This window comes from Calypte anna, chromosome 1, assembly GCF_003957555.1.
Source record: "Calypte anna isolate BGI_N300 chromosome 1, bCalAnn1_v1.p, whole genome shotgun sequence".
NCBI lineage: Eukaryota > Metazoa > Chordata > Aves > Apodiformes > Trochilidae > Calypte > Calypte anna.
Window position 1 is genome coordinate 34,906,823 of NC_044244.1, and position 23,502 is coordinate 34,930,324.

The 23,502-nt window shown below is 38.1% G+C and overlaps 2 protein-coding genes across 3 annotated transcripts in view; both read left to right on the forward strand.

Moving 5' to 3' along the window:
• RAP1B (RAP1B, member of RAS oncogene family) overlaps window positions 1-17,041 on the forward strand; it is a 31,233-nt gene extending 14,192 nt beyond the window's left edge. For both annotated transcript variants that reach the window (XM_030445777.1, XM_030445785.1), the window contains exons 2-8: window positions 3,769-3,853; window positions 5,242-5,310; window positions 8,077-8,133; window positions 9,574-9,714; window positions 12,511-12,654; window positions 14,429-14,544; window positions 15,800-17,041. In XM_030445777.1, coding sequence (XP_030301637.1) covers window positions 3,797-3,853; window positions 5,242-5,310; window positions 8,077-8,133; window positions 9,574-9,714; window positions 12,511-12,654; window positions 14,429-14,515 — 555 coding nt within the window. In that variant the 5' untranslated portion in view covers window positions 3,769-3,796 and the 3' untranslated portion in view covers window positions 14,516-14,544; window positions 15,800-17,041. The remainder of the gene's footprint in view (window positions 1-3,768; window positions 3,854-5,241; window positions 5,311-8,076; window positions 8,134-9,573; window positions 9,715-12,510; window positions 12,655-14,428; window positions 14,545-15,799) is intronic.
• Window positions 17,042-22,853: 5,812 nt separating this feature from the next.
• NUP107 (nucleoporin 107) overlaps window positions 22,854-23,502 on the forward strand; it is a 30,542-nt gene continuing 29,893 nt past the window's right edge. The window contains exon 1 of the mRNA XM_030450464.1: window positions 22,854-22,965. Within this exon, the coding sequence (XP_030306324.1) occupies window positions 22,958-22,965 (8 nt within the window). The 5' untranslated portion in view covers window positions 22,854-22,957. The remainder of the gene's footprint in view (window positions 22,966-23,502) is intronic.

Below are 23,502 nucleotides of genomic sequence, written 5' to 3' on the forward strand. Positions count from 1 at the left end.
TCTCTTTCAACAGCTGAACTTTAATGTCTTGCTTTGCGCTTTGTGGTTTCTGTTGTTTCAAATGATGTCAGGTAACTGAAAGATAAGGTGACTTAAACCTCTTCTTTTATACTTTGTCTTCTTCCTCCTCCACATCCACTTGTTTGTCATCAGTGAATCAAAAGGAAATTGTTCTGGCAGTGGATGGAGCTGAACACAATAGTGGTTCTAGAGTCAGGTCTTGTGTCCGTCTAAAAAGTAACGTAAGAGACAGATTGATGTTTAGAATGCAAGCAGCCTGTACAACATGTGATAAAGGAATAATAGATTTGAGCTAGAGTAGAGGCAGGTCAGGCTAGTTGAGAATCACAGAAAAGTCAAGTTCAGACGGGATCAGAGCCCTCACTCAGTGTTGGACACACTTGTAGCCATCAGGCATACTGGTGAGTGGCAAAGTGTGTGCTAGGCTTTTACACCAAATAGTGTGTCAGACCAGAGCAGCTCCCAGCTTCACAGGCTGAACTTCCAAATATTTAATATTTAAGGATGAACTTCCAAGTCTGGATGCTGAAAGAAGATTTGGCTTGCATTAAGTTCCTGAATCCCTGTTTGAGAATCAAAATGGAATTTGAAGTCTTTCACTAGAAGTAAGTTGTTAGCTTCTTATTTCAGGATTTAGAATTCTCTTTGAGGGGTAGTAGGTAATGCAGGAGAAAAGTTACAAATGACTCAACATACTAGGTAAAACAGATACTCAGTAGCTTCTGCTTAAGTTCTGTTATTTCAGAATTACTGTCAGCTTTTGTTATTGGAATATCCATATTTAGGCTGAAGACTGAAAAATTCAGCTTAAACACTTCCAAGACAGTAAAATTGCTGCAGTTCACCCAGATTACTGTTCTAGGATTTCCTCTACACCCACCAAGTTTATGCCATTCTAGTAACACCCTTCAGAAAATAAAGGCATAACTGAATGTTTGTTTTAAAGAGAGGACAGGTAAAGTAGTTACAGACTTAACTTGTCCTGAGTTTGGAAGGTGTGTTTCAATGCAGTTAGAGAATCCTTTTTTCTACCATGTGCAGAAAGTCTGGATAATTTATGGGTTTGTGGATCTAATTGAACATTTACAGTGGTGCCGAAGAGATTAAAGTGGTGGTGTGTATGGTTCTAGTGGCCCGTGTTTGCAAAAAAGTCTTTATAGGGAAGGAAACAGTTTTTAATGTCAGGAGTGAAAAGATGTGTTCTATTAGACGTGAAAGTCCCTGAAGAGTCTCAAAAGCCATGGGTAAGGGAAGCCTGTGGAGGAATCTGCAGGCATCAGGTCAATATTATTTGCTTATGGCTTTCTCCTAGCGTTCCTAATGCTTGCTTAAGGTTCAAGAAATGGCTTGGGTAAGTGAAAGATGGCTCATTCAGTGTTTGCAAGATGAAAATGAAATAGGACCTGGCCTGTTGATTTCTCAAGATGCTTCTGACAATGTGGAGTTAATCAGTGATGGTAAAGATGGACACTAACATAGAGGTGCTCTAATTTTCATGTCAATCATCTTAGTATTTTGTGGGGTGTTTAGCACCCAAAGATGCTATGTGATTAGTGCAGATGAGAGGGGGCTTTCTTACCTTGCTTCTGCTTGCTTTGCACAAGTTGCCTGTGTTGGAGTCCCTGCACTTCCCTTCTTACCCAAGCCCCGAATTACTCATGGGCTGGGGAGGCTTTCATCTTCCTGAGGGGGCAGAGAGGGGAGCAAACGAGTCATTTAATATAAAGTGCTAGAGGAGAGGAATGGAGATTTCCCTCCCAGGGTAGCTTAGCACAGTTTCTAGCAGGAATATTAAAAGGCGTGTTTTCTTGAGCAGTATGATCCAAAGATGTGTCTCAAAATCTGTAGTTTTGTTCTGGTTTTGCTTGGTCAGTTCTCAGCCAAGATGATACAGCAGATCTGGCAGACTGAATGGAACAGGGGAACTGTTCTAGCTTGTGGGAGAGGAGTGGGCTCAGGAATATTTTAGTTGCCTCCAGTTATTCATGAAACTACAATGATTATAAGTGTTCTTAGGTATCTAGCAAAATACTAATCAACTTTCAGACTTGAGCAGGGATTTTTTTGAAAACTGAGTGAAAAGACTTGCTGTTCTTTTTGAGAAATGTTTGTTTGCTGGGAAGAGTCAGGCTTAATTCTCTTGTAATAAGTCTGTCTCTGTGATTCTTTATCATGTGTTTCAGAAGGAGAAAATGGATTCTATTTCCTCTCTGATTATTGTTTCTTATAATCAGCAACTGTTAACTTTACATGGTAGGGTTTATTGAGTATTTCTTTGTGAGAACAGTAATGAGGTAGTGGAAATACTGTATCGGATGGTTTGCAGCATTTTATTGTAGCTGCATTGAGCTGATATCTTGAAAATGACCAAATTAAAAAAGTAACTGAATCATTTTACCAGATCCTGCTTATTAGTGAACTGGATTTTGGTGTCACGGTTGTACTTTCAGCATTGAGATCAAACTTTGGGTCAGTAGATACAATCTCTGGATGTTGTTTGGAGTAAATGACAATACAAATAAAGAGATGCTGTTGCCTAAGGAAGTTTTCTGTGTGTTTCTTTTGGTTTTTTGATATTTTTTTTTTGTCAGCATCCTGACAAAAGGATTTCAGAGTTCTTCAGAGAAGACTGGATAGCACAGATACATCTCATGCATGCCAGCTCTTATGAGCGAAATAATTTACACTTTGTGTATATATAGGAAATCACAAAAACTTGTGTGATAGGTAATAAATTTGGGGGATAGATGAGAGGATGTGGTAGCTGTGAAATTTGAGGCACATTTTTAGAATGACTGTACCAGTGCCACAGGTAACAAACACTAGCAGCTCTTTACCCAATAAACCTCTTCAGTAATCTGAATGTAATGGTTGTAAAACTGCAAGCACTTAAGGCATCTGTGTGGCTCTTGGGAATAATGGTTTTAATCTGTTGTTGCAAAACATAGTGCAAGCAGATTCTTGTGAGTGAATAAAAGATCTTGGGAAACCTGTGAACTACCTTAATGCTTGCTGTGACCTTAGCTGAGAGGTGCTACAGGGTTGTTTGCATGATTAGAAGAGATTTTGTAGGCTACTGGAAAATATTGACATGAGCACACCTCATTGAATGATACATTGTAATCCAAGTAATTAGTCTATCAATTGGAGTAAATTAATTTCTGCTTCTTCTTGATTGTAAGTAAAGGAGATTAATCCATCCTGAGGCTTCTGAGGAAGTGGTTCATAGGTATGAACAGTTCTTCCAGATACTTGTGCACTTTCTTTGAGACACCTCTGATATTTTTGTAAGATTATGATACTGAGCTTGTTAATACAGAGTCTTAATATGTTCTTGCCTTTCTAAATTGCTGTTTCATGGGATATAAAAATCTCATTTTTTAAAAACTTAACCAAATCTGTGCTATCTTGACTATGTAATTAGGCTAGATAACACACAAATAATGATTCAAGTGTTAAAATCCAAGTAACAAGAAAACTTTGGAGGTACTTATTTTTTGTGCTAGATGAAAAAGTAGCATAGTTCATCAGTTACCAAGTCTTGAATAAATGTCCATAGTTTCTATATTGTGTAATAACTAAAGTGACCTCCTACTTAGGTTGTGCCTAGTTATAATAATGATATATCTCTTGCATTTATCAGTTGATTTCAGTATTTAACTATTCATTTCTATGCCATCTTAGAGTGTAATAATGCTAAAATAGTCCTGTTGATCAAAATGGTGAATAATTTATTGTGTATTTTAGGTATTGAGGGTGATTTATCTCTTGCATCATGCGTGAATACAAGCTAGTGGTTCTTGGTTCTGGAGGTGTTGGAAAGTCTGCTCTGGTAAGTACTCTGTGAAGCAGCTCAAGTACATTTCCTTAGGCTTCTGTGTCTTTTTTTTTTTTTTTTTTCTCTAATACACTCTCTAGTAACCTGTAATTTTTTATGTAAATGTGTGCAAATAAACATAGCTGTAAGGACTGACTGCTGAGGGTTCCTGATTAGAAGAGGTACCTCCTTTACTGGGTGTATCTGCATACACTCTCAGGTGCTGATATTTTTGGATGGAGTCAGTTGATGGTGTCTGGTCAGATCTATGTCTGTGTAACAGTGAAGTGCAGAGCCACAACATTGTGAAAACGTCTGGCTTCACGGGGAAACCCACCTGAAGATTTCTGAGAAATCAAGCTGCTTCATGAAACTGTCACAACGAACTGGTTTGCCTGTGTCTGGCTTTTGTAACTCCTGTCTCTAGAGGGGTCCTCAGGGTGCTGTTTGCTTAATGTTTGATAGTGGTCAGTAAAGCATTTATTTTTTTAATGCAAATATAAATATATATTTGCATGTTTACAGGAAGTTTAGCATTGCATCTTTCCCTGCAAGTAGGTGTGTAGCTGCAGCAGGAATATGATTGTAAACCAAAGAGCTCATGCCTTTTGGTTAAACCATTTCAGAAAAGTTTAGTCTCCTGTAGATTAGTACTGAAAAAGTTCACAGAATAAGATGTTCCCAGCCCATCTAAAAACTTGACATCTTTCAGTTTAATTGTGCATTTTGCTATAAAATAAGGACTAGAGGTCCACTTAACAGGTAAATACTCTTACAAAGCAGTTCCTAAAGGAAAACTAGAATGACAAATCGTCTTAGATTCTGGAAGAACTTGTTCCTTCACCTCTGAATTCTTTATCTTACTGCAGCATTTCTGGATTTGAACCTCTCTTCTCTGACTTGGCCATTGAGTCTTAAAGTTCCACTTGACTTGTGCTAAAATCGTCCTACGTGCTAGGTACATAGGAGTTTCCTACTGAGTCTAGTTAAGTCTAGTAACTGCTGGCAGTTGTTTTTTGACTAGTTCCTGTGCTGGCACATAGGTAGCATAAGATGCAGTAGTTCTAAATGCAAGTGTAAAAGCCATTATCCTATTCAACTGAAAACTAATAAAGATTCCAAGAGTTAAACCTTAAATCAGTGGATGCTTGAATTCTTATGCTCTGAACAAGAGTGGATAAAGGCAGGTGTAGCATTGCTTTGTCTAACAATACTTAGTTAACTAGGCATAGTTTTTATGAAACTGTATGTATATTATTCATACATCTACCTTCTTGTTTCTTATGCCATCCAGTTAATTTTTCTTCAGCAAATGTAATGGATAACTGAGTTATAAGTAATTTGTGTACAGTTTACAAAATGTCACTGAACTAGAGGATTCTTACAAAACTTTTGTGTTGCAGACTGTACAGTTTGTTCAAGGAATATTTGTCGAAAAATACGATCCCACGATAGAAGACTCCTACAGAAAGGTATGTGCAGAAGACCTCTTGTAGTGTTAACAAAACTGCAATACATGCAGTAAAATATTTGAGTCATTGCTTGAAAAAGGGTCATGCTATGTAATATGAGGTAACTTAACAAGTTAACAAGTCTGAAATATAAAGAAGCTCTTAAAGTCTGTGTAAAAGGAATAATTCAATACTAAGTTTTTGATGTTTAAGCATAATATCTTGCTATTCAGTAAAAAATGGTAATTTTATTGTCTGAATTGGGAGCATTGCTTTAAAAACAAAAAAACCCCACTTATTTTTTACTATATTTATTATTTGTTACTCTGTGTTAGTATCTATAGGTAGATCTGGGTTTCTGTGTTGGAGGTTCTAAGCTTCTTTATTACTGGGAAACAACCGAAACCAACTTAATGCTCACCTTTGGAACACTGGAGGTCACATACTGTATTTGTAGAAATTTAACTGATGTCTTGGTACACTTTCATTAGCTGAGATGTTCTTATTAATAAAATATAATAATAAAAATATACATCAGCCTGTCATGAAGGAACAAACACAGTGGCCTGTTAGTTTCTTTCTTCAGTGTAACAGGCTGAAAGGTCGGACTGCTTGCATCATCTTGAGTCTCCATATTGCTCACTCTTCAGTTTCAGCTGAGACCATGATTAATATTTCAGGCTACACCTGGACTGCTACCAGAAGAGAACCATTTGGTGAAGCAGATTTTCAGCTGTATCAGTCTCTTAATCCGTCTTTTCCATTTTAGCTGAATTTCTTTTCAGATGCATTGATGTTCTGACGCAGCCTGTCATGAGGCTACATAAATGCCAGTGTCTTTACAAGGGAGTCAAAATGCACAAACTCTAGGGAGTGGGCAGAAACTGCTAAATCTCTTTCAGCACTGGGCTACATTTATATTTGAAGAGGCTGCACTAACAGCCATTGCAACCTGTAGTTACCAGAATCTCTTCTGAACAGAAGATGAATTAATGAGAGCAAAATTATAACTTCACACTTGTGTTCTTTGACCTCCTAGAAGTCTATATGCTGGAAAAGTCCTGGTCATTCTTAAGTACCTGGGCTTCCAGCCAAATCTACAACTTTCATTAGAGAGGCAACAGCAACAAATTCTATATAGCTACCTTGTGCTAGAGGAGCAGGGATTTTGGATCCTATCCTGATAATTGGTGCAGACCTTTGCTGGGTCAGTCCCAGTAAATTACTCCAAGAATATTCACAAGCTGTACTTAAGTGAAATATTTCCTCTGTTATATATTTACATTATATCATACTAGATTCATGATGTTTGCTAGGTGAATTTTTCCTAATACTGTTTCCATGGAGCCTGAAAAAGCAGTGTCATCTCAAGAAATTTTGCTAATTAATTTTTTTTTTTTTTAAGCAAAGATCTTACAGTATTCTTTTCAGGTTTGGTCCTGAAATGACTAGGAATAGTTCTGTGTAGACTTTTCAGATCAGTCAGATTGTTAAGTCTGGACAAGACTTGATGCATTTATTTTCTTCCCCTCATTGCTAGTTACAATTCTAATTCACTGGTTGACATGGGTGACTTTAAAATGCATTGGCTTGGTGGTTGCAGTTATGTGTAATTATTCTTAAATCTAATTTTATAATATTTAAGATAGAGAAGATGTGAAGAATTGAATGTTTGTCTGGAACTAAATAATTTGATTATGAAGTCTTGAAACTTGACATCTTGGTTTACTCCCCAAAAATTTTTTTCATAAAGAGAATAGGTGCTTTTTAATCAGCTGAATAACTTTGTCAGCAATACGTGTAAAATAATGTCTATTAAAGAAATTGCCATCCTTAGGAGACATGGGGGAGATGTGAGAGGATTAGAAATTTTGAGCCACAGAAGCTTAAATCTAGTAACAAAAGAAAAGCTCAAAATTACAGTAGTGATATATATAGTAGTGATATATATAGTAGTGATATATACAGTAGTGATATATATATATATTGAGAGTACAGGACACCAAGTGCTTTCTGAGGCCTGATCTGTTAACTATGAGTTTTACATGCAAATGGAAGCAAGGGAAGTGTTACCAATACCAATAGCTTGAAAGAAAATAAAAAAATTGGTAGCTTGCTTGAGAGCATTTCCATGTCCTTTGCCCTCAAGGTCTCTGTTTTTTGTTCTGTTTTTTTGTTTTGGTTTGGTTTTTTAAATGAGGTAGAAACTAGCTAGAGGAAACAGATAAAGAAGCTGAAGAAGCTGATCTGGATTCTTAAACCTTCTATTTTTAAGTTTTTTCTAGGATGGATCACTTCCCTTATTTCCTCACTAGAGGCTTGTTTTGGGGACACCACTCTCAGAGAGTTGCTTGGTTTATTGTTTGCTGTGTACTACTTACTGTCTTGTTGATCTAAATTACTATTAAGTGAGCATTAGTATGCCAGTCCAACTTTCTGACTTTCACCTGTAATTTTCTTTCAGTCTGTGAATGATCCCTGAAATAAGCAGAAATCAGTTATTCTAGTTGCTGATAACTGCCATTACAGATTTAGTAGCCTCATTTTAATAATCAAAAATCCCTAATCACTTTGCAGAGTGGTACTTGGCTGCTGACTCTGCTTTTGAAAATGTCACTCGGGCTCTTTGAAAGCCTTCTTCCCACTACTTTCAAAGTGTGTATCAGTACAAACTTAAGTCATTATGTTGCATTATGCATTTGCATATACTATCACACAATTCCTGATGTCTTTGGAGGGGAAAGTTGTAAAAGGAAAAAGTCTAACCACATCTTTCTCTCTTGACAGCAAGTTGAAGTAGATGCACAACAGTGTATGCTTGAAATCTTAGATACTGCAGGAACGGTATGTAAAACCAACTTTACAGATGTACAGTGTTAAAACCATTGAAAGCTGTAGGGATATAAACGATGACTTTTCCTTCCTCGTTCTCTAAAGAGTAACTGTAGTCATTGCATTGGGTTAAAGGATATTCTTTACCATACTAGTATTTTAACACTTTATTTATATTTTTATTTACTGCAGCAGAAAATGAATTGCAAGTTTCCTGTGAGCTCATGTTCTGTCATGGGGGAACCATGAGACTGAGAATTTTACAAGGTTGTGCTGAGGTTTTAAGTTCATGTTGCCCAGAGGAAGATTTATGCCCGATGGTTACTTGGGTTTGATTTCTGTTGCTGTAGAGAATATGTGCTTTCTTCTCCTCTCCTTTTTCTTTAGTGTGTGAGAGATACTCTGACATTGGGATAAAAAGTAATGTTATTTTAGTCAGCTTGTGTGAAATCAAAGCACACGGGGTTTATGCTGACCCTTTGCATACTGGTCTGGTTTTTCTGATTGTTCCAAAATGTACTGAAAGCAGTAATTTCCTTCATTGATTCCAGTGAGTGCAAGCTCAAGACCCTTGGAGTGTAGCATGTGTTCCCTGAACTGTAATACTGCTCTGGCCCATTAATAATTGATTTACATTTTATATTGGAGTAAGGCAACATAAAACTACAGAAAGATGGAGTGGCTGTTCTCTCAAAATAAATTCCACTTTTCATGTGGCATACAGCAAGGGTCTTGGTGAGTGTTTGATCAGGTACAAGGTCACCAATGTTGGTGACTAGTCACCAATGTTGGTGACTAATCACCAATGCAAGAAGTCCAAATGCTGTTCCACAGTCACACTGGTGAGTTTTCAAAGAGGGAGAAGTCCTAATGCTGCTGTGCAGGGTACCAGTGAGTCCCTCATGTGCAGTACCATAGCTGTCACCAAACCTAGGAAATGTGACTAAGCTAGTGAGCATCTCCATTGACTCACTCTAGTTGAAAATGAAAGTAGAATGTAACACAGGAAAGTGCCTAGGCTACAAAATGGAGGCTGAAAAGAGATGCATTTACTTTGCAGTGTGTTTTAAACAATGCTCAGGAGGTGTGACAAAGTTGTTGTGTATTTGTGAGGATATTGTGATTTCTGTAATTTTACACAGTGTACCTTCTACTGTATCTCCTGTGTTTTGAAATTAGTTTGTGATATTTTTTTTCCCCAGCATATAGCCCTTGACAATATTTGGACATTGATCAGTCACCTCAGATAATGTTCCAAATCACATTTACTTAAAACCACTTCACTTTACTGTAATGCTTACAATCAAACAGTAAAATATCTGTCAGTTTGAAAAGGGGAGAAGGGCATCAATGCACCATACTTGTGATTCATTTGTGAGCTGACATGTATGGCAGTTTATGCAAAGAAAATGCAAATTGAATGCAACATCTGTCTTTTTTTTTTAATTACAGGAACAGTTTACAGCAATGAGAGACCTATACATGAAAAATGGACAAGGTTTTGCATTAGTATATTCCATCACAGCACAGTCCACGTTTAATGATTTACAGGATCTCAGAGAACAGATTCTTCGAGTCAAAGACACTGATGATGTAAGGACCTCTAAAAATGCTAAATACTTACATTTACAGTTTTCATTATATATTTTGTATTATATTAGAATAGCTTCCAAGTTTTATGAGCCCAGAGTTGTGGTGAATGGTGTTAAATCCAGTTGGTGGCTAGTCACAAGCAGTGTTCCTCAGGGCTCAGTTTCGGGACTCATTGTTTAACATCTTCATCACTGATCTGAATTAGAGGATTGAGTGCACCCTCAGTAAGTTTCCAGTGATACTAAGTTGGGCAGCAGTATTTGATCTGCCTGAGGGTAGGAATGTTCTACAGAGGGATCTGGACATGTTGGATCAATGGGCCCAAGCCAGTTGTATGAGGTTCAACAAGGCCAAGTCCTGGGTCTTGCACTTCAGTCACAACAACCCCAGGCAATGCTACAGGTTTGGAGAAGAGTGGCTGAAAACCTGCCTGGCAGAAAAGAACCTGGGTGTGCTGTTTGAAGCCAGCTGAATGTGAGCCAGCAGTGTACCCAGGTGGCCAAGAAGGCCAACAGCATCCTGGCTTTTATCAGAAAGTATCTTGGACAGCAGGACTAGGGAGGTCATCATTTCTCATTGCACTAGTGAGGCTACACCTTGAATGCTGTGTTCAGTTTTGGGCCCCTCACTACAAGAAGGACATTGGAATTGCTGGTGTGTGTCCAGTGAAGAGCTGGATCGGGTCTCGTGAAGGGTCTGGATCACAGTTCTTCTGAGGAACATGCGAGTGAAGTGGAGTTGTTTGGTCTGAAAAAGAGGAGGCTGAGGGTAGACTTTACTGCTCTCTACAACTACCTTAAAGGAGGGTGTGGTGAGGTGGGGTTTGGTCTCTTCTCCCCTCTAAACGAGAAATAGGTTGAGAGGAAATGACCTCAAGTTGGGTTGATTGTTGGACTTGATGATATTAGAAGTCTTTTCCAACCTTTATGAATCTGTGAAATCAGCCAGCAGGATGCATAGTACAGAAAAGCAATTCCTAAGGAAAACTGGAGACAATGTAACTTGTCATGTGGCACATGGAAATTGCCTTTTTTGATATCTTCCTTTAAAATTTTTAAAACTGTGTATCACCTTCTTCACTAGGACAGCAGAAAACATTTCTAAAGCAACTCTATTCTTATCTCAATTGCTAACAGTTCAAGTTTGATAAAAAAATAGTTTTTCCTTTCAATATGTCTACTGTTTAGGCTGTTTTAAAAGCATGATATTCAAAGCTCTTACAGAAGACCATTGGCTTTAAACTTGCATGTTATGTAGCTTTCATCTATTATGTGTCTTCTTGCAAGTACATTTGATTGTGCTGTTTCTACACAGCTTCAATATACACCTTTTAGCATTATTAAAGCTGTGATGTGAGGATGAAGTATACCAGTTTATAACTGATTAAATAAAGACTTACTATGATGGTAGGTAGTTAATACTTAGTCCCTTAATAAACAAAAGAGTGGTATTTCAAATGTGAAACAGTAGTAAACTGTGCTTTTAAGAGAAACACCTTGTATGTTGTAGCCATCAGACATAAAATCTTCCTTTGAAAAAACTAAGCAATTAACAGTTTTTAAGTGTGCTCATCTCATTTAAACTGCTCATGCAAACTTTGATACCTTCATTACTGCATGCACTGCATACACTTCTGTCAGCAGGCACAGAATGTATTAAATATTTCAGTTTCAGGGAAATTCATTGTGACCATCATAATACAAACCACTTTGCACCTTCTTACACATAAACACGTGCAGGTCTAGAGGTGATTTGTTACCCATTGTCACCAATGTATCTTGAGAGGGTTGTACTCAAGTTGCATGTGCTTCTCCCATCCAGAACCTACCAAATTATAGGTATAACTTAATACCATTAGCCTTTTGTTTAGTATCAAGTTAATTTTGTACACTGAAACCAAGATAAATGAGAATTTCAAATGTTGTCACACTTATGTGGCATATTTATGCTGATTTGCATAAGCTTGCTTTGGTACTATTTTGATAGTATTTTGTTGGAATTTTATCTCTTTAGAACACTTCCCTCCATCTTTAAAGTCATTCCATAGTATGAGGAGAAAGGTAATGAGTTTCAAGTTGCAACTTTTGTTCTCACAAAATATGCATAAAGGTTTTCCTATGCCAAAGCTTAGGTATGGGGAAATTAAAAGGTCAAAATATTATAAACCTTTTCTTAGCATGTGAATTCATAAGAAAAAAAAAAAACAAAAAACCCAAACAAACCAAACAAACAAACAAACAAAAACCCACCAAAAAACCACAACTAGGTATGATGGCCTTTTCTTACCACAAAGGTAGATTCAGCATTTTTCTAGTTAGTAATTTTGGTAAGCTTGCATGGTTTTCCTCTGTGTGAATCATCTTACTCTAAGAAGAATTGCACTGGAAGCAGAGGAATGGAGAAAGAAGCTTTAGCTTCCTTCATCATGTTAACCAGTATAGGCTACTTTTTCCAGGATTTCTGAACATGTGAGAATCTTTTACCAAGTTTTTCAGTAGACTTCTCGATATCTTAAACATCTAAAAATGAAATTTTGTTAGGTCTTTTAGAAATGTGACATTTTCTCCATTGGCAGTGTACCAAATCCTCCAACCATCCCCACCCTGCTAAGGAGGAGGCATAAAATGCAGTCACTTTGATTTAAAGATGAAAGTCTCACACAACTGTTACACCAGAGCTTGATTATTCTGGAGGTCAGAATCCTCTAAGAATTCCAATAGGGCTTTAGGTGTTCATTTACATTGTGCCTTTCCAAAATTTTGATTAATTCTTTGCTGGTATAAATTTTCATTTTAGGTGCCTATGATTCTGGTTGGCAATAAGTGTGACTTGGAAGACGAGAGAGTTGTGGGAAAGGAACAAGGTCAGAACCTAGCAAGGCAATGGAATAACTGTGCATTCTTAGAGTCTTCTGCAAAATCAAAGATAAATGTTAATGAGGTAAGGCACACTAACTATGGGGGGAGAGGGAACAGGGATGGAACACTGTTCTGGTAACCAAACATTACTGTTTGTCAAGAAAAACTAATGAAATTATGAATAACATTCACTATAATGGACAAAACTGTAGAAAGCTACTGTGAGATCTTGTGAGTGTTTCTATTAAGGGATGTGGTTAGCTTTGACTTGGGACTTTTAAAAGTTATATTAATTTAGTATAATTAGTTTTTAAATTACATTCATATGAATTTGGGATAAATACTTTTTTCATTTTTCATTCCCCTGTTGATATCTCTATCCACTGAGAGTGCACTGCTAGACTACTTTTTTCTTTTAAAGACCTTTAAGTGAGGTAACTTACATCAATTAGTTTTAAGGACTTTTTTGGTATTAAATAATTTGAGATGGTAAGGACAAAAACTCTTAAGGGTTTTGTCCAAATTAGCAGCTGAATAGAGAAGAGACCTAAATAAGTGCTCTGTAAAGAAAAAGGGAAGCAAAAGCTTCTCTACTATCTAGTTATGTATTTATTTAGCAGGGGCAAGGTGACTGATCAAACGTGCATTTTTGAGACTTGCCATAATACAGGCCTTCTTATCCAGTGAGAGTGCCAGCATAAAGAAAGGGATGCAAGGATTTTCTAGAAAAAGAAGCTACATCAGTCTTTACATTCCCGGAACAGCTTGAATATTATGATACAACCTGCAATTCATTTTTTCTTCTGGAAAATACTGTTGGCAGCATCAGTCAATTTGAAAGTGCCTCTGTACAAGTCTTGGTTGAGTGTGGTGCTTTTAAGCACAGCTGATTTTAAAAATGAGTAATACGTGATTAGTAGGGAATTTCTGGAAACTATTCAGTTTTTCTTAAACGTAAATTAATCAACTTAACCATTTAAAAGTCACATGTTTAATAAACTAGAACTTCATCAAATAATAAAAGCCCTTGCTAGACTGATTGCTGCTTTGCAGCAAGTGCTTAGGAAACTGCTAAGATGGAAATAGCATGAGGACTTCCATGATTTAGGAGATGCAGAAATTGTTGGAAAAATGTCAGTTATGAACAAAACAGATGCTGTTTAATTGTAGTTTGCAGACTTGTCTTAAATTAGCCCTTCAACAAAATCATGTTCTAATTAGAATTCTAGGAGATTCAAAGTGTGAGGGTCTGATACGTGAGTTACTTTTCTAGGAAATGTTATGGTTATGCCATGCTGTAGTCCTAGAGAGGCTGCTGAATTAATTCTCCAGACTTTATTTTTAAAGGATTTGGAAAAGTGTGATCTCATTCAAATACAAGAGGCTACTACAGAATATGCACTGGGCTTGAGTTACCTTGAAAATGTGGAGTCAAAATGGAAATCTCTTCAAAATTATATCTTTATCCCCCTAAAGGGATAAAGATTTTTTTCCATTCTGACTCCACAGCTGTGGCCTGTTGACTCCAGTGCTAAATTGTCCATTAACAGCATATAGTAGTTGGTCATTGTGATGTACATCATCCTTGCTCAGATAAATCTGACCCAGAGATTAAACAGCTGAAGATTATAGATGCCTTTTCAGCTTGTTTCAATGAAATTAGAAAAGCCAATGAGCTCAAACCCATGATGAATAGGTACAAATTAAGTATAAAAGTTAATTTTCTGGCTTGGTGATAACTAAATATTTACAGCGGGTTGAGTATGTGGTTAGGTGATTATATGTGAATGTTCAAGACTTAAGGTTCTGAGAGAAGCCTCTTAATTCCATTAACCAACCAATTTTTATATTCTCAGATCTTTTATGACCTTGTGCGACAAATTAACAGAAAAACTCCAGTGCCTGGAAAAGCACGCAAAAAGTCATCGTGTCTGCTACTTTAATACATAGCTGTACTGTAGCTCTGAGCCAGGTAAACCTTTTAAAGTTCTCTGTGTATTATGGCTATTAAAACCAAACAAAACCAAAAAGAAACCTAAACAACTGTGGTAGTTGTTGCTGCAGAAAATCCTTGAAAACTGTTTACATTATTATAGAAACTTAAGTTTTTTATTTTGCAGTTTTAAAATTAGAATTACAAATATGTACAAGACACACTGTTCACACTAGGATAAATTTTTTTCAAGTCTTAAGGTGTTGGTAGAGCTCAAATTAAGGCTGTCTGTGCCGATACTTTAAAAATTTAACTTTTGGAAAGGGGGTTCTTTTTTAAAGGGTGATAGAATATGCTGCAAGAGCTCAATTATCAGGAATGCACACTGTAAAATATTGCAGTTTGCATGCTAAAATGGCACTCCTGCTTCTAACTCCTGCATATATTTGCATGATGCTTTACAAATGCTGCTGAAGGCTCAACAAGCTCCAGCCTGCTCTTTAGGAAGCTTTTTTAGAAGTTAGTCAGCAGGCATGAATCCTTTTCTGCTACTTGTTCTTGGGCCAGTCTTCTCCTCCTTTCTACCTCTGAGTCTTAGTATGGACAGAGGTGTCTCTTGATTGGCCTGACATTGTGCAAGTTGCCTGTTCAGCCCAGTTCCCTTTAGTTTTACTGGACATAGAGTGGTTTGGTTGCTTCAGTGCTATAATCCATCATTTTGTCATCTGATAGACCTATTTAATATGCTGGAGGATCTTGGTAGGACATTTTGCTGTCATAAATTACAGGCTTTTGTTAATAGTCAGGTAGTGCCATGCTTCATTCTTTTTTGATATTGATATTAAATTGTACTTAATTTGAAAAACTTGAAGCAGTTAAAAACAAAACTGAGAGCGTTCCAAAAGCTGAGGATGGTGGAAATGGGTGCTGTGTTTCCTTAACAGGGATTTCAGTTCAGGAGCTTTGGTCACTACAAATGTGTTTGTGTTTTTAAAGCCTAAAAGCACTTTTAAAGGACTGAAGCTATCATACTGTAAGCAAAACTAGTCCCACCCATCCACTACTACATCCACAGCTCAGTTTGGATTAGCATATGTATCCCAGTTCAGTTTTACTGGTTGAGATAGTTATTTCTATGTGTACAATAGAAACAATTTTTGTGGAGGAGGCACAATACTATTATTTTCCCAAACTCTTTGCCAGAAGCTTTGCTAGTTCCTTCTTCAATGGTCTTAACTAAAGAGCAATGACAAATAGTTGTTACTAATCCTGACCTCTCATTTTGTTGTTACAGGTCTGAAGAACTGTTGCCCAATTCAACAGTGCCAGCATTCCAACTTTATTAAACCTACCAACATCTTAAATGGACTTTCCTGTGGTGGTACCCTTTAAGAAATGGATGAAAGCTACTACATCAGTTTGCACATTCTAATCACTTTCCAGTGTCACGAGAGATTTTTACTTATAAATATTCTAAGTGTATGCAACTGGTAAAACCAGAGCCTACATCCAGTATTACTGATAAGAGACATTGTTCATCAACCAATGTTGTACATGTATGAAAACTGTGTACTGTATACTTCAACAATCCCCACTTTCTATTGGAGAGTACAATAATGTAAATCCTAAAAGCACCACTATTTTAGCATAATAAAAGAAAGTCCAAAGAGCTCCTATATAGACTACTCCAGATAACTTTGCTTCATCGGTATTTGTAGCTTATTGTAACTTTTTTAAAGAAATACAGGATCATCATCATCATCGTATTGTACAAAAGCGCTTTGATTAACACAACAGCTATATAGTTTTTTAATTTTAGGAAAAACCTGTGGAGACAGTGATCTAGTCTTTAAGAGTCCTTTCAGTATAACGTCTGACTAAAGACATGGCCTTTAATATCTGTTGGGAAGGAAATGTCCAGACTTTTCAACCTTTTATTGTATGTTTCCTTTTCCTTGTTTACATAGGGAACAATGTTTATAGTTGTGTGTACAGTGGGGGTCTACAACAAGAAGTGTATATTTTAAAACGATTTTTTAATGATTTAACAATTTTTTGTAAATCATTCTTGGGCTTCTGCAGCTGTAGATTCTCACTGTGAATTCCCTTGCTTGCTCATGCATAAGTGTATTTGCAATACCAAATATACAGGTTTAGTAATTTTGCCTGTTAGTGATTGTTTTACATGTGTAACGTTTTGGTTGAGATGTTAAATGGTGGAAGAGTACTGTGGATGTGAATGTGGGAAGTAATTTTAATCATGTGTAATTGGTCACAGGGCCTAAGTTGCAGTAATTAACTTTTGCTGATTTATTTAACAATGCCTTGTTGCTTTGTATGCATTAACGTTTGGGTGTAAAGATTGTGTGTATATCCAACAGGGAGCCACAGTATTTAAATTGACCAACCTAATGTTACAACTGCTTTGAGGTGGCCAAATGTAAACTAAAAGCCTTAATTAAAGTGGTGCAATTTTGTATGACTTAGCATCAGTAGTTCAATAAATTTGGATTGCCATGCAAGGGCTTGCATTACAGTTATATACTACTTGAATGTTTTGTGTTTTAGTAGTGCTAGTAAATGTTGGTTTTTACATGTCTCTTGAACAGTGCAGATTCACACATTTTAGGCTGAAAGGGAACTGTTACAACTTTGTCTTCTGACAAATACATGCCGCAGATATTTCTTCTGATAGCATCCCATGTGCTAGGATGGATGAATTTCTGACTAAATGAAATTCCATTTACAGTTTAGACTTAGAATATTCTAAGTCCTAACACGTAAGGGAGTCTCTATACAGAAAAATACCTGTCTTCAGAGGTTAGAGTATCAGTGGCTGTTTTGGGAACTTGAAAATACATTGCCAGCTCTTTTCCTTCTTTCCAAATTGACTTAGTGTAGCTTAAAAAAAATATCTGTTTGGCTTCAGAGAAGTCTGCAGAAGAGCATTCTTGCAGTATTGAGTGTTTTGCAGACTTTAAATATCTGCTAACACTGGACTGTGAAGTGGAATGTGTGGACTTTGAATTATTTCCTGGTCTTGGCTTTGCTGCTGAAAATTAATGTCACGCTCAAATACTTGGTGTACCTCCTGTGTCTCTGGCACAGAATTATCAGAGCTTCCTCTAAACCAGCCCTGCAAATTCAGTCAGATGAGGTTAGCTACTACCAGTGAGCTTTGAAATGGTTGGCATTGCCCAAAGTGAATTAAGGAGCCCACCTGATCCTTCCTGCTGGTAATTTCTTCAGTCATCACCATTGTTTAATGGAGGTAATACACTCTTTCACTATGCAGAGTTAGAGTTAAGCTGAAATTCCTTTTAATTTATCATTGGAAACCAGAACATGTGGTTAACGATTCCCATAAATAACTCTCTCAGCACTCTCTGCATCCTGATTGGTCCCCAGAGTAGGTGAGACTGGAGCACTGGATGCTCTAGTTCTTTTTTTCCTCCTTGATGAGCTAATCAGTATTTTTCCTCCCTTCACTTTCAACCTCTGCTTATTCAGGTCTTATAACACTTTTATGTCCCAGTTGTCCTTTTATCTGTGTTCTTTTTAATGTGTTTCTTTTCCAGGCAGCTCTACAGATGGCATTGGGTGGGAGGGAGAGAAAATGCTTTGATAACGTCAGAGAGGATGCCCTGGTCTGGTCTCAGTGTCCAACCAAAGAGTACAGATTACAAGGAACATCAGGCTTTGTCCTGAAAGCTCTGTGCTGAAGCATTCTTGGTTGCTCTGTGAAACAGTAAATGTACAGTTCCTCAGCACTGGAGGTAATCAGTTTGATCAAACCCCAGGAAAGCAAAATTTTTACAGACTCCAGGCTTTAACATCTAAAAAACTGTGCTTAACAAGTGAAACTTTCTCCCCCTATATTTAGAATTTAGGGCAGATTTGTAAAATCAATATACCATAACCCAGGTAATATCTAAACCCCGTTATTTTTCTCCTTGAAAGCCTAGGCAGGCTTCAAGGGAGCAGTGTCCTGGTTGTTGAAGGGAAGATGCATGACAAAATGATGCTGAGGAAGTAATGGACACGAAGTTTAAGGAAAACACATGAAGTAATTTTCTTCATATCTAAGTAACTGCAGCATAAGAAGCTGTTTCTGCTGAGGAAGAGAACGTCCAGTTCCCCACAGGAATTGGAACTATGCAAGCAGTTACCAGTTCTAGAAAAGAATCCTGTCTGCTGAAATTTCTGAACAAACATTTACATATCTTCAGGATAACTGCTTTGTGTACTACCAACACTTAAGAAGTTCACACTTGAACTACTTGTACAGAAGCAGAATGCTTCTCGTAAAGCTGTGGCTGAAAACATGCATAATTCATGTCTTCAGAATGAATGCAGTAATTTTCCAAACTCAGTGTTGATACACATGCATACCTGTTTGTAAAGTTAGCTTATGCTTACAGTCACAGGTTGTGACTGCTCTATTTCCACCCTAATCTGCAATTGGTATATGTCAGTATTTAAATGTCTGAGCTTTCTATGGAAAAAGTCATGTTTATGTCCTGAAATTATATATAAAGTATTATTTAATTGCACATTTCCTATTAGGGCTCTTTCCTGTCAGTACAAATTTATTTCTTATATGTTACCTTGTTACTAATGCCCTTCTTAACTCAAATTTTTCTGTAAAATGGATGTCTACTTGCTGAACTTACAAGACTATTTTATTTTGAGACTTTGTGGGTTGTTTTCAGGGGTCCTAACAACCACTGCAAGCTCAAACTATTACTGCTTTTCTGTGTAAGAGAACATAACTTGTGGAAAAGTATTTCAGTTAGATATAATTTCATAACATGCACTGATGATGCCATGCTAGAAGATGGAGGTGGGAGGAGAATCCTGCTGGAATATGGATTAAACTGTGGCTTTCTCCTTTTCTGGTGTGGTTAGAGTTGCTGTTTCTTCATGGATGAACACTGAAGGTGAGGGTTTTCTACTCTTAAAATCTTTCGAGGTCCCTTCCAACCCCAAGGATTCCATGAAAATGATGGACAAACCATAGATGAATTAGACTTGATAGTTTTTTCCCCAACGTTTTCTGATCTTTGCCAGTTTGGGGAGTAAAAGGGATATATTTTGCCACAGTGCTGTGCTAGTTCTAGAAACACTTCAGTTTAACAAATAGAAATAACAAAGTTATTTCTAGATGGTCAAAAACAATTTATATACAGCTGTCTCTAGCAATTCTTGAACTGTAAAATGAAGGTGCAGCCACACTTAAGCGTAGACAAAACTTTGTCCAGTTTTAAACTGCTGTCCCAACAGCATTAGGTTATTCTTCAGCTCATAGCTTTTATTTTGCCTGTGTATGGGGAGACTAAAAGCAAAGAAGTTGTTGCTCAAATATGAAACAAAATGCAGTTGCCTGTAGATCTCCTTTAAGGTACCAATAGAGAAGAAGAAGAGCTTTTACTCCAATTAGTCTCTTATTTCTGAGTCTAAAGCCATCTTATGTTTTTCTCTGAAAGGTTTATGATCAACCTGAAGATTCCTTGAACCTAATAAAACTTTTCTGTTCTATAAAGTAAAACTCTGGAACCATACTTTTATTTTTCATAAATCTTGCATTCTTGGTATGAATCTGTAACTGAAGTTTTGTGGTCTTGATTTTGTTCTCAGTGTTACAATATCTGGGTTTTAAACAGCTAACTGTGGATTTGGCTTCTTTTTTCTGTGTTTGGGTTTGTCAGTGGTTTGTTGTTTTTTTTCTAAATACCCTCCAAAGCAATTTATTTTCAGAATTTTGACTCATCAAGCAGAGGGTGGCTTCCTGTTTTCAATGAGATGTTCTTTGGGGAGAGATTTGTGAATGGAGAAAGGAATGTCTTCATCATTCCACTGTACTCACTTCAGCTTCAAAAAGTACTATTTCTGCCAAACAACAAGTTCTACTACAGCTTCATTGTTTTAAGAAAGTTCACTGTCACCAGGATTTGATTTTTATTTAATTTTTTTTTTTAGGTTGTGGGTGGGGTGAACTACCTAATATGAAATACATTGTCATTTCTAATTAATTCATGTAGTGTCTTCAGTATTACAAACTTCTGGAGAAGAACCTTTCTGCAATCTTGTATACTGGGTGACTTTATTATAGAGTGACTGAATTATAATAGAAGTTACAGTTCCTTCTCTGGTCAGTATACTTTACCTTTTCATACTGTGTGGCATTTTTACCTTCTCCTTTTAATTCCAGCAAGGAGTCAGTAGCATCACTCTCGTACTAAGTACAAAAAGCTACGTGTGAAATCTCAGCTCTCAAAAGTTGGGTTTACTGCTTGTAACATGCCCAGTGCAGCAAAGACCCCCAGCACTATTGTCATTATTTTCAGACACAAATAAAATGGCTGGTACAAATATGTCTCTTTCTTTTTTCTTTCAAACAAAATAGAGGTTTTAGCTGAGCTTCCCCAATAGGAATAAGCATGGGAATTGGTTTGTTTAGGGTGAGACCCCTGCCAGAAAGCATTAATTTGAGAGTCAACACAGGTGTTGCAATATTAAACAAGCACAAAAAAAGTTAAAAGTTCAGCTGGTTTGGTTTGGGTTTTTTTTTTTTTTTTTTAAGTTTCCTTGCATTTAAATGTAAAAAACTTTAAAATTTCCCACTTCCAGGAGTGTTTCATCTAACAAAAGATGGGCTAAAATATAAGCTTTCTTCCTATGTTGCACTGAGGCAAATTATATTGCAAGTTCAACCTTTTCTTTGTATTGAATGCAGCTGTGCTGCTATCACACAGTGACCAAGAGCTGTGTGGTGCTCTTGGTTTTTTTGATAGCTCTGGATGAAGACTACAGTTTTGTACATGCAGATACTACTTCTGCAACTTAGCAATGTATTAGGATAATTCATTTGATTTGGGAGCTGTCTATATTAAAACACTTTGTCAAGGTAATTTGAGTTTTGAGTTACTGAACTTGCTTTTCATCTAGCATATCCTGAACTTTAACCTAGTAAATCCTCTAATCCCACTGTCTTCACAGGAGGCTATTATGGAGCAGAAGAATCTCTGGCATTGGCAATTAACCTGCCATGTTTCTGATGGTTGTGCTGGCTGCCAAGTTGTCTTTGCTTATCCTGCCTCTTAAACATGGAACGTTGCCACCTCTCATGATATCCTGGCAACATGGCTGCAGTTAAGACATCAGTACTTTTAGAACTACTAGAGATCAGTAGTTTTAGTTATGAATTGAAATACAGAGTTCTTTATATCAATGACTGAAAAAAAGTGCATTCCATTCTGCTTCTTGGAAGTGTAAGATGTTTGTCTAAGATTTCCCCCCCCCTTTTTTTTTTTGTTTCCCTCTCTTTACGTCCTGTTAGATAAGCACAGTGAGATGTTGCCTGAAAACACACCTCCAGGTGTTTGTCCTGTCCTACCCCTTCTCCCCATTCTGGAGCCAACTTATGCTGCAAAGGTGCTTCCCCAGCAAAAATCTGACCAAATATTTGATCAAAGCTTCTCCACTTTCTTCTTGTGAAAATTGTGAGGTTGGGCTCTTCAGCAGCTTCAGTGAGAGGCCAAGCTGGGCTGCCCTGGCATTTGCTCAACATCTTAAGAGAGCTCTGGGACTTTACATCATGTCTTCCAATTCCACTGCCTCTTGCAGCTGTTTTCAGATTTATCTCTCCGTATAAGGAATTCAAATGCCCCATTTGTTTGAAGTAGCCCCAAACACAGCTGAGTACTTCCAAGTGTATGAACTACTGCCAGTAGCTCTCATTTGTACTGAGAGGGTACTAACAGTATTTTAATCATGCTTTCCTGTTTAAAAGTATGCAAAATGTATTTTGGGGAGAAAGACAAGAGGTAGTTTTGTTAACTTCCTTCGTTTGTCCTGAGAAGAGGGTGAGCGCTGAGTTACCCAAGGTAGTTACTACAACTCATGGTACCAACAGCCTGAGCTAACAGAGGGGGAAGCGGCAGAGAAACCCCAAGTTTGTGAACGGCGGCGAACAGCCTCATCTCGGTAAATCCAAGGGCAGGAGGCACGGTGCTCCAGCTGAATGCATCGGTATTTTGAGAATTGCATTCTTCTGTGTGGAAGGGAATTATTGTTTTGTTTTGTTTTGTTTTTAGGCTTTGTCGCTGTCATCCCTCGGCCCAAGGAGTGGCAGAGGGCAGCAGCCTTCAACCTGCTGCCCCCCGGCAGAGCAGGAGCGGCTCCCTCACAGCCATGGCATAACCCACCTCCGGCCGTCTCAAGGGGGTCACCCGCCCCCTCCACCCCGGTACGGGTCCCCTCCGGACTGGAAACCTCTCAGCGCCCTGCCCCGTCCCCCGCAGGCTGGGTCCCTGTGCAGCGCAGGCGCGATGCAGTGCGGTGGCCCCGCCTGGCCCGGGCGGAAGGTCGCCCCTCTCCTTCCGGGCCGCCGGGCTGGAGCTGGTGGAGGCGGGAACACTCGAGCCCGGGCTGCGCCGGGACTGAGGCCGCCATGGAGAGGTGGGAGAGGCGGGAGAGGCAGGAGATGCAGGGGGGCTGCTGTGGGGGGCGGGCGGTGCTGTCCTGGGGGAGAGCGGCCCCCGCCCGAGGGTGCGGTGGGAGATGCGGTGGGAGATGCGGAGGGAAGCGGTGTGTACGCGCAGTGCTGGCGGGGATACCCGGGGCAAAGCTGTGCCGGGTTCTGAAGGGAATCGAAGGCCAGCGGGAGCTTTAAATCTGTCTGGTTTCTTACGGGATGTATTTGTAATTTAAGCGTGAGTTGTTAGTTGCGCAGGAGGGGGTGAGCAGGGCCTTTGCAGGGTGCTCCCCAGCCAGGCCTGCCTGGGCTTTACTCCCGGCCTTTACTCTCGGCAGTCTCTCCTTTGCCTTTTACAGATGTCAAGGGGTTTTTTTTTCCCCCATTCTGCAAGAAATGAACTTTCTCAGTCCATGGTCATTTTTGTGTCTGCAGGAAAAAAAAAAATCAAATCGTGAAATCATATTCTTTCAATTTATTTTTTTCTATTCAGAATTCCTGCTCGTAGTTACTCATAGAAT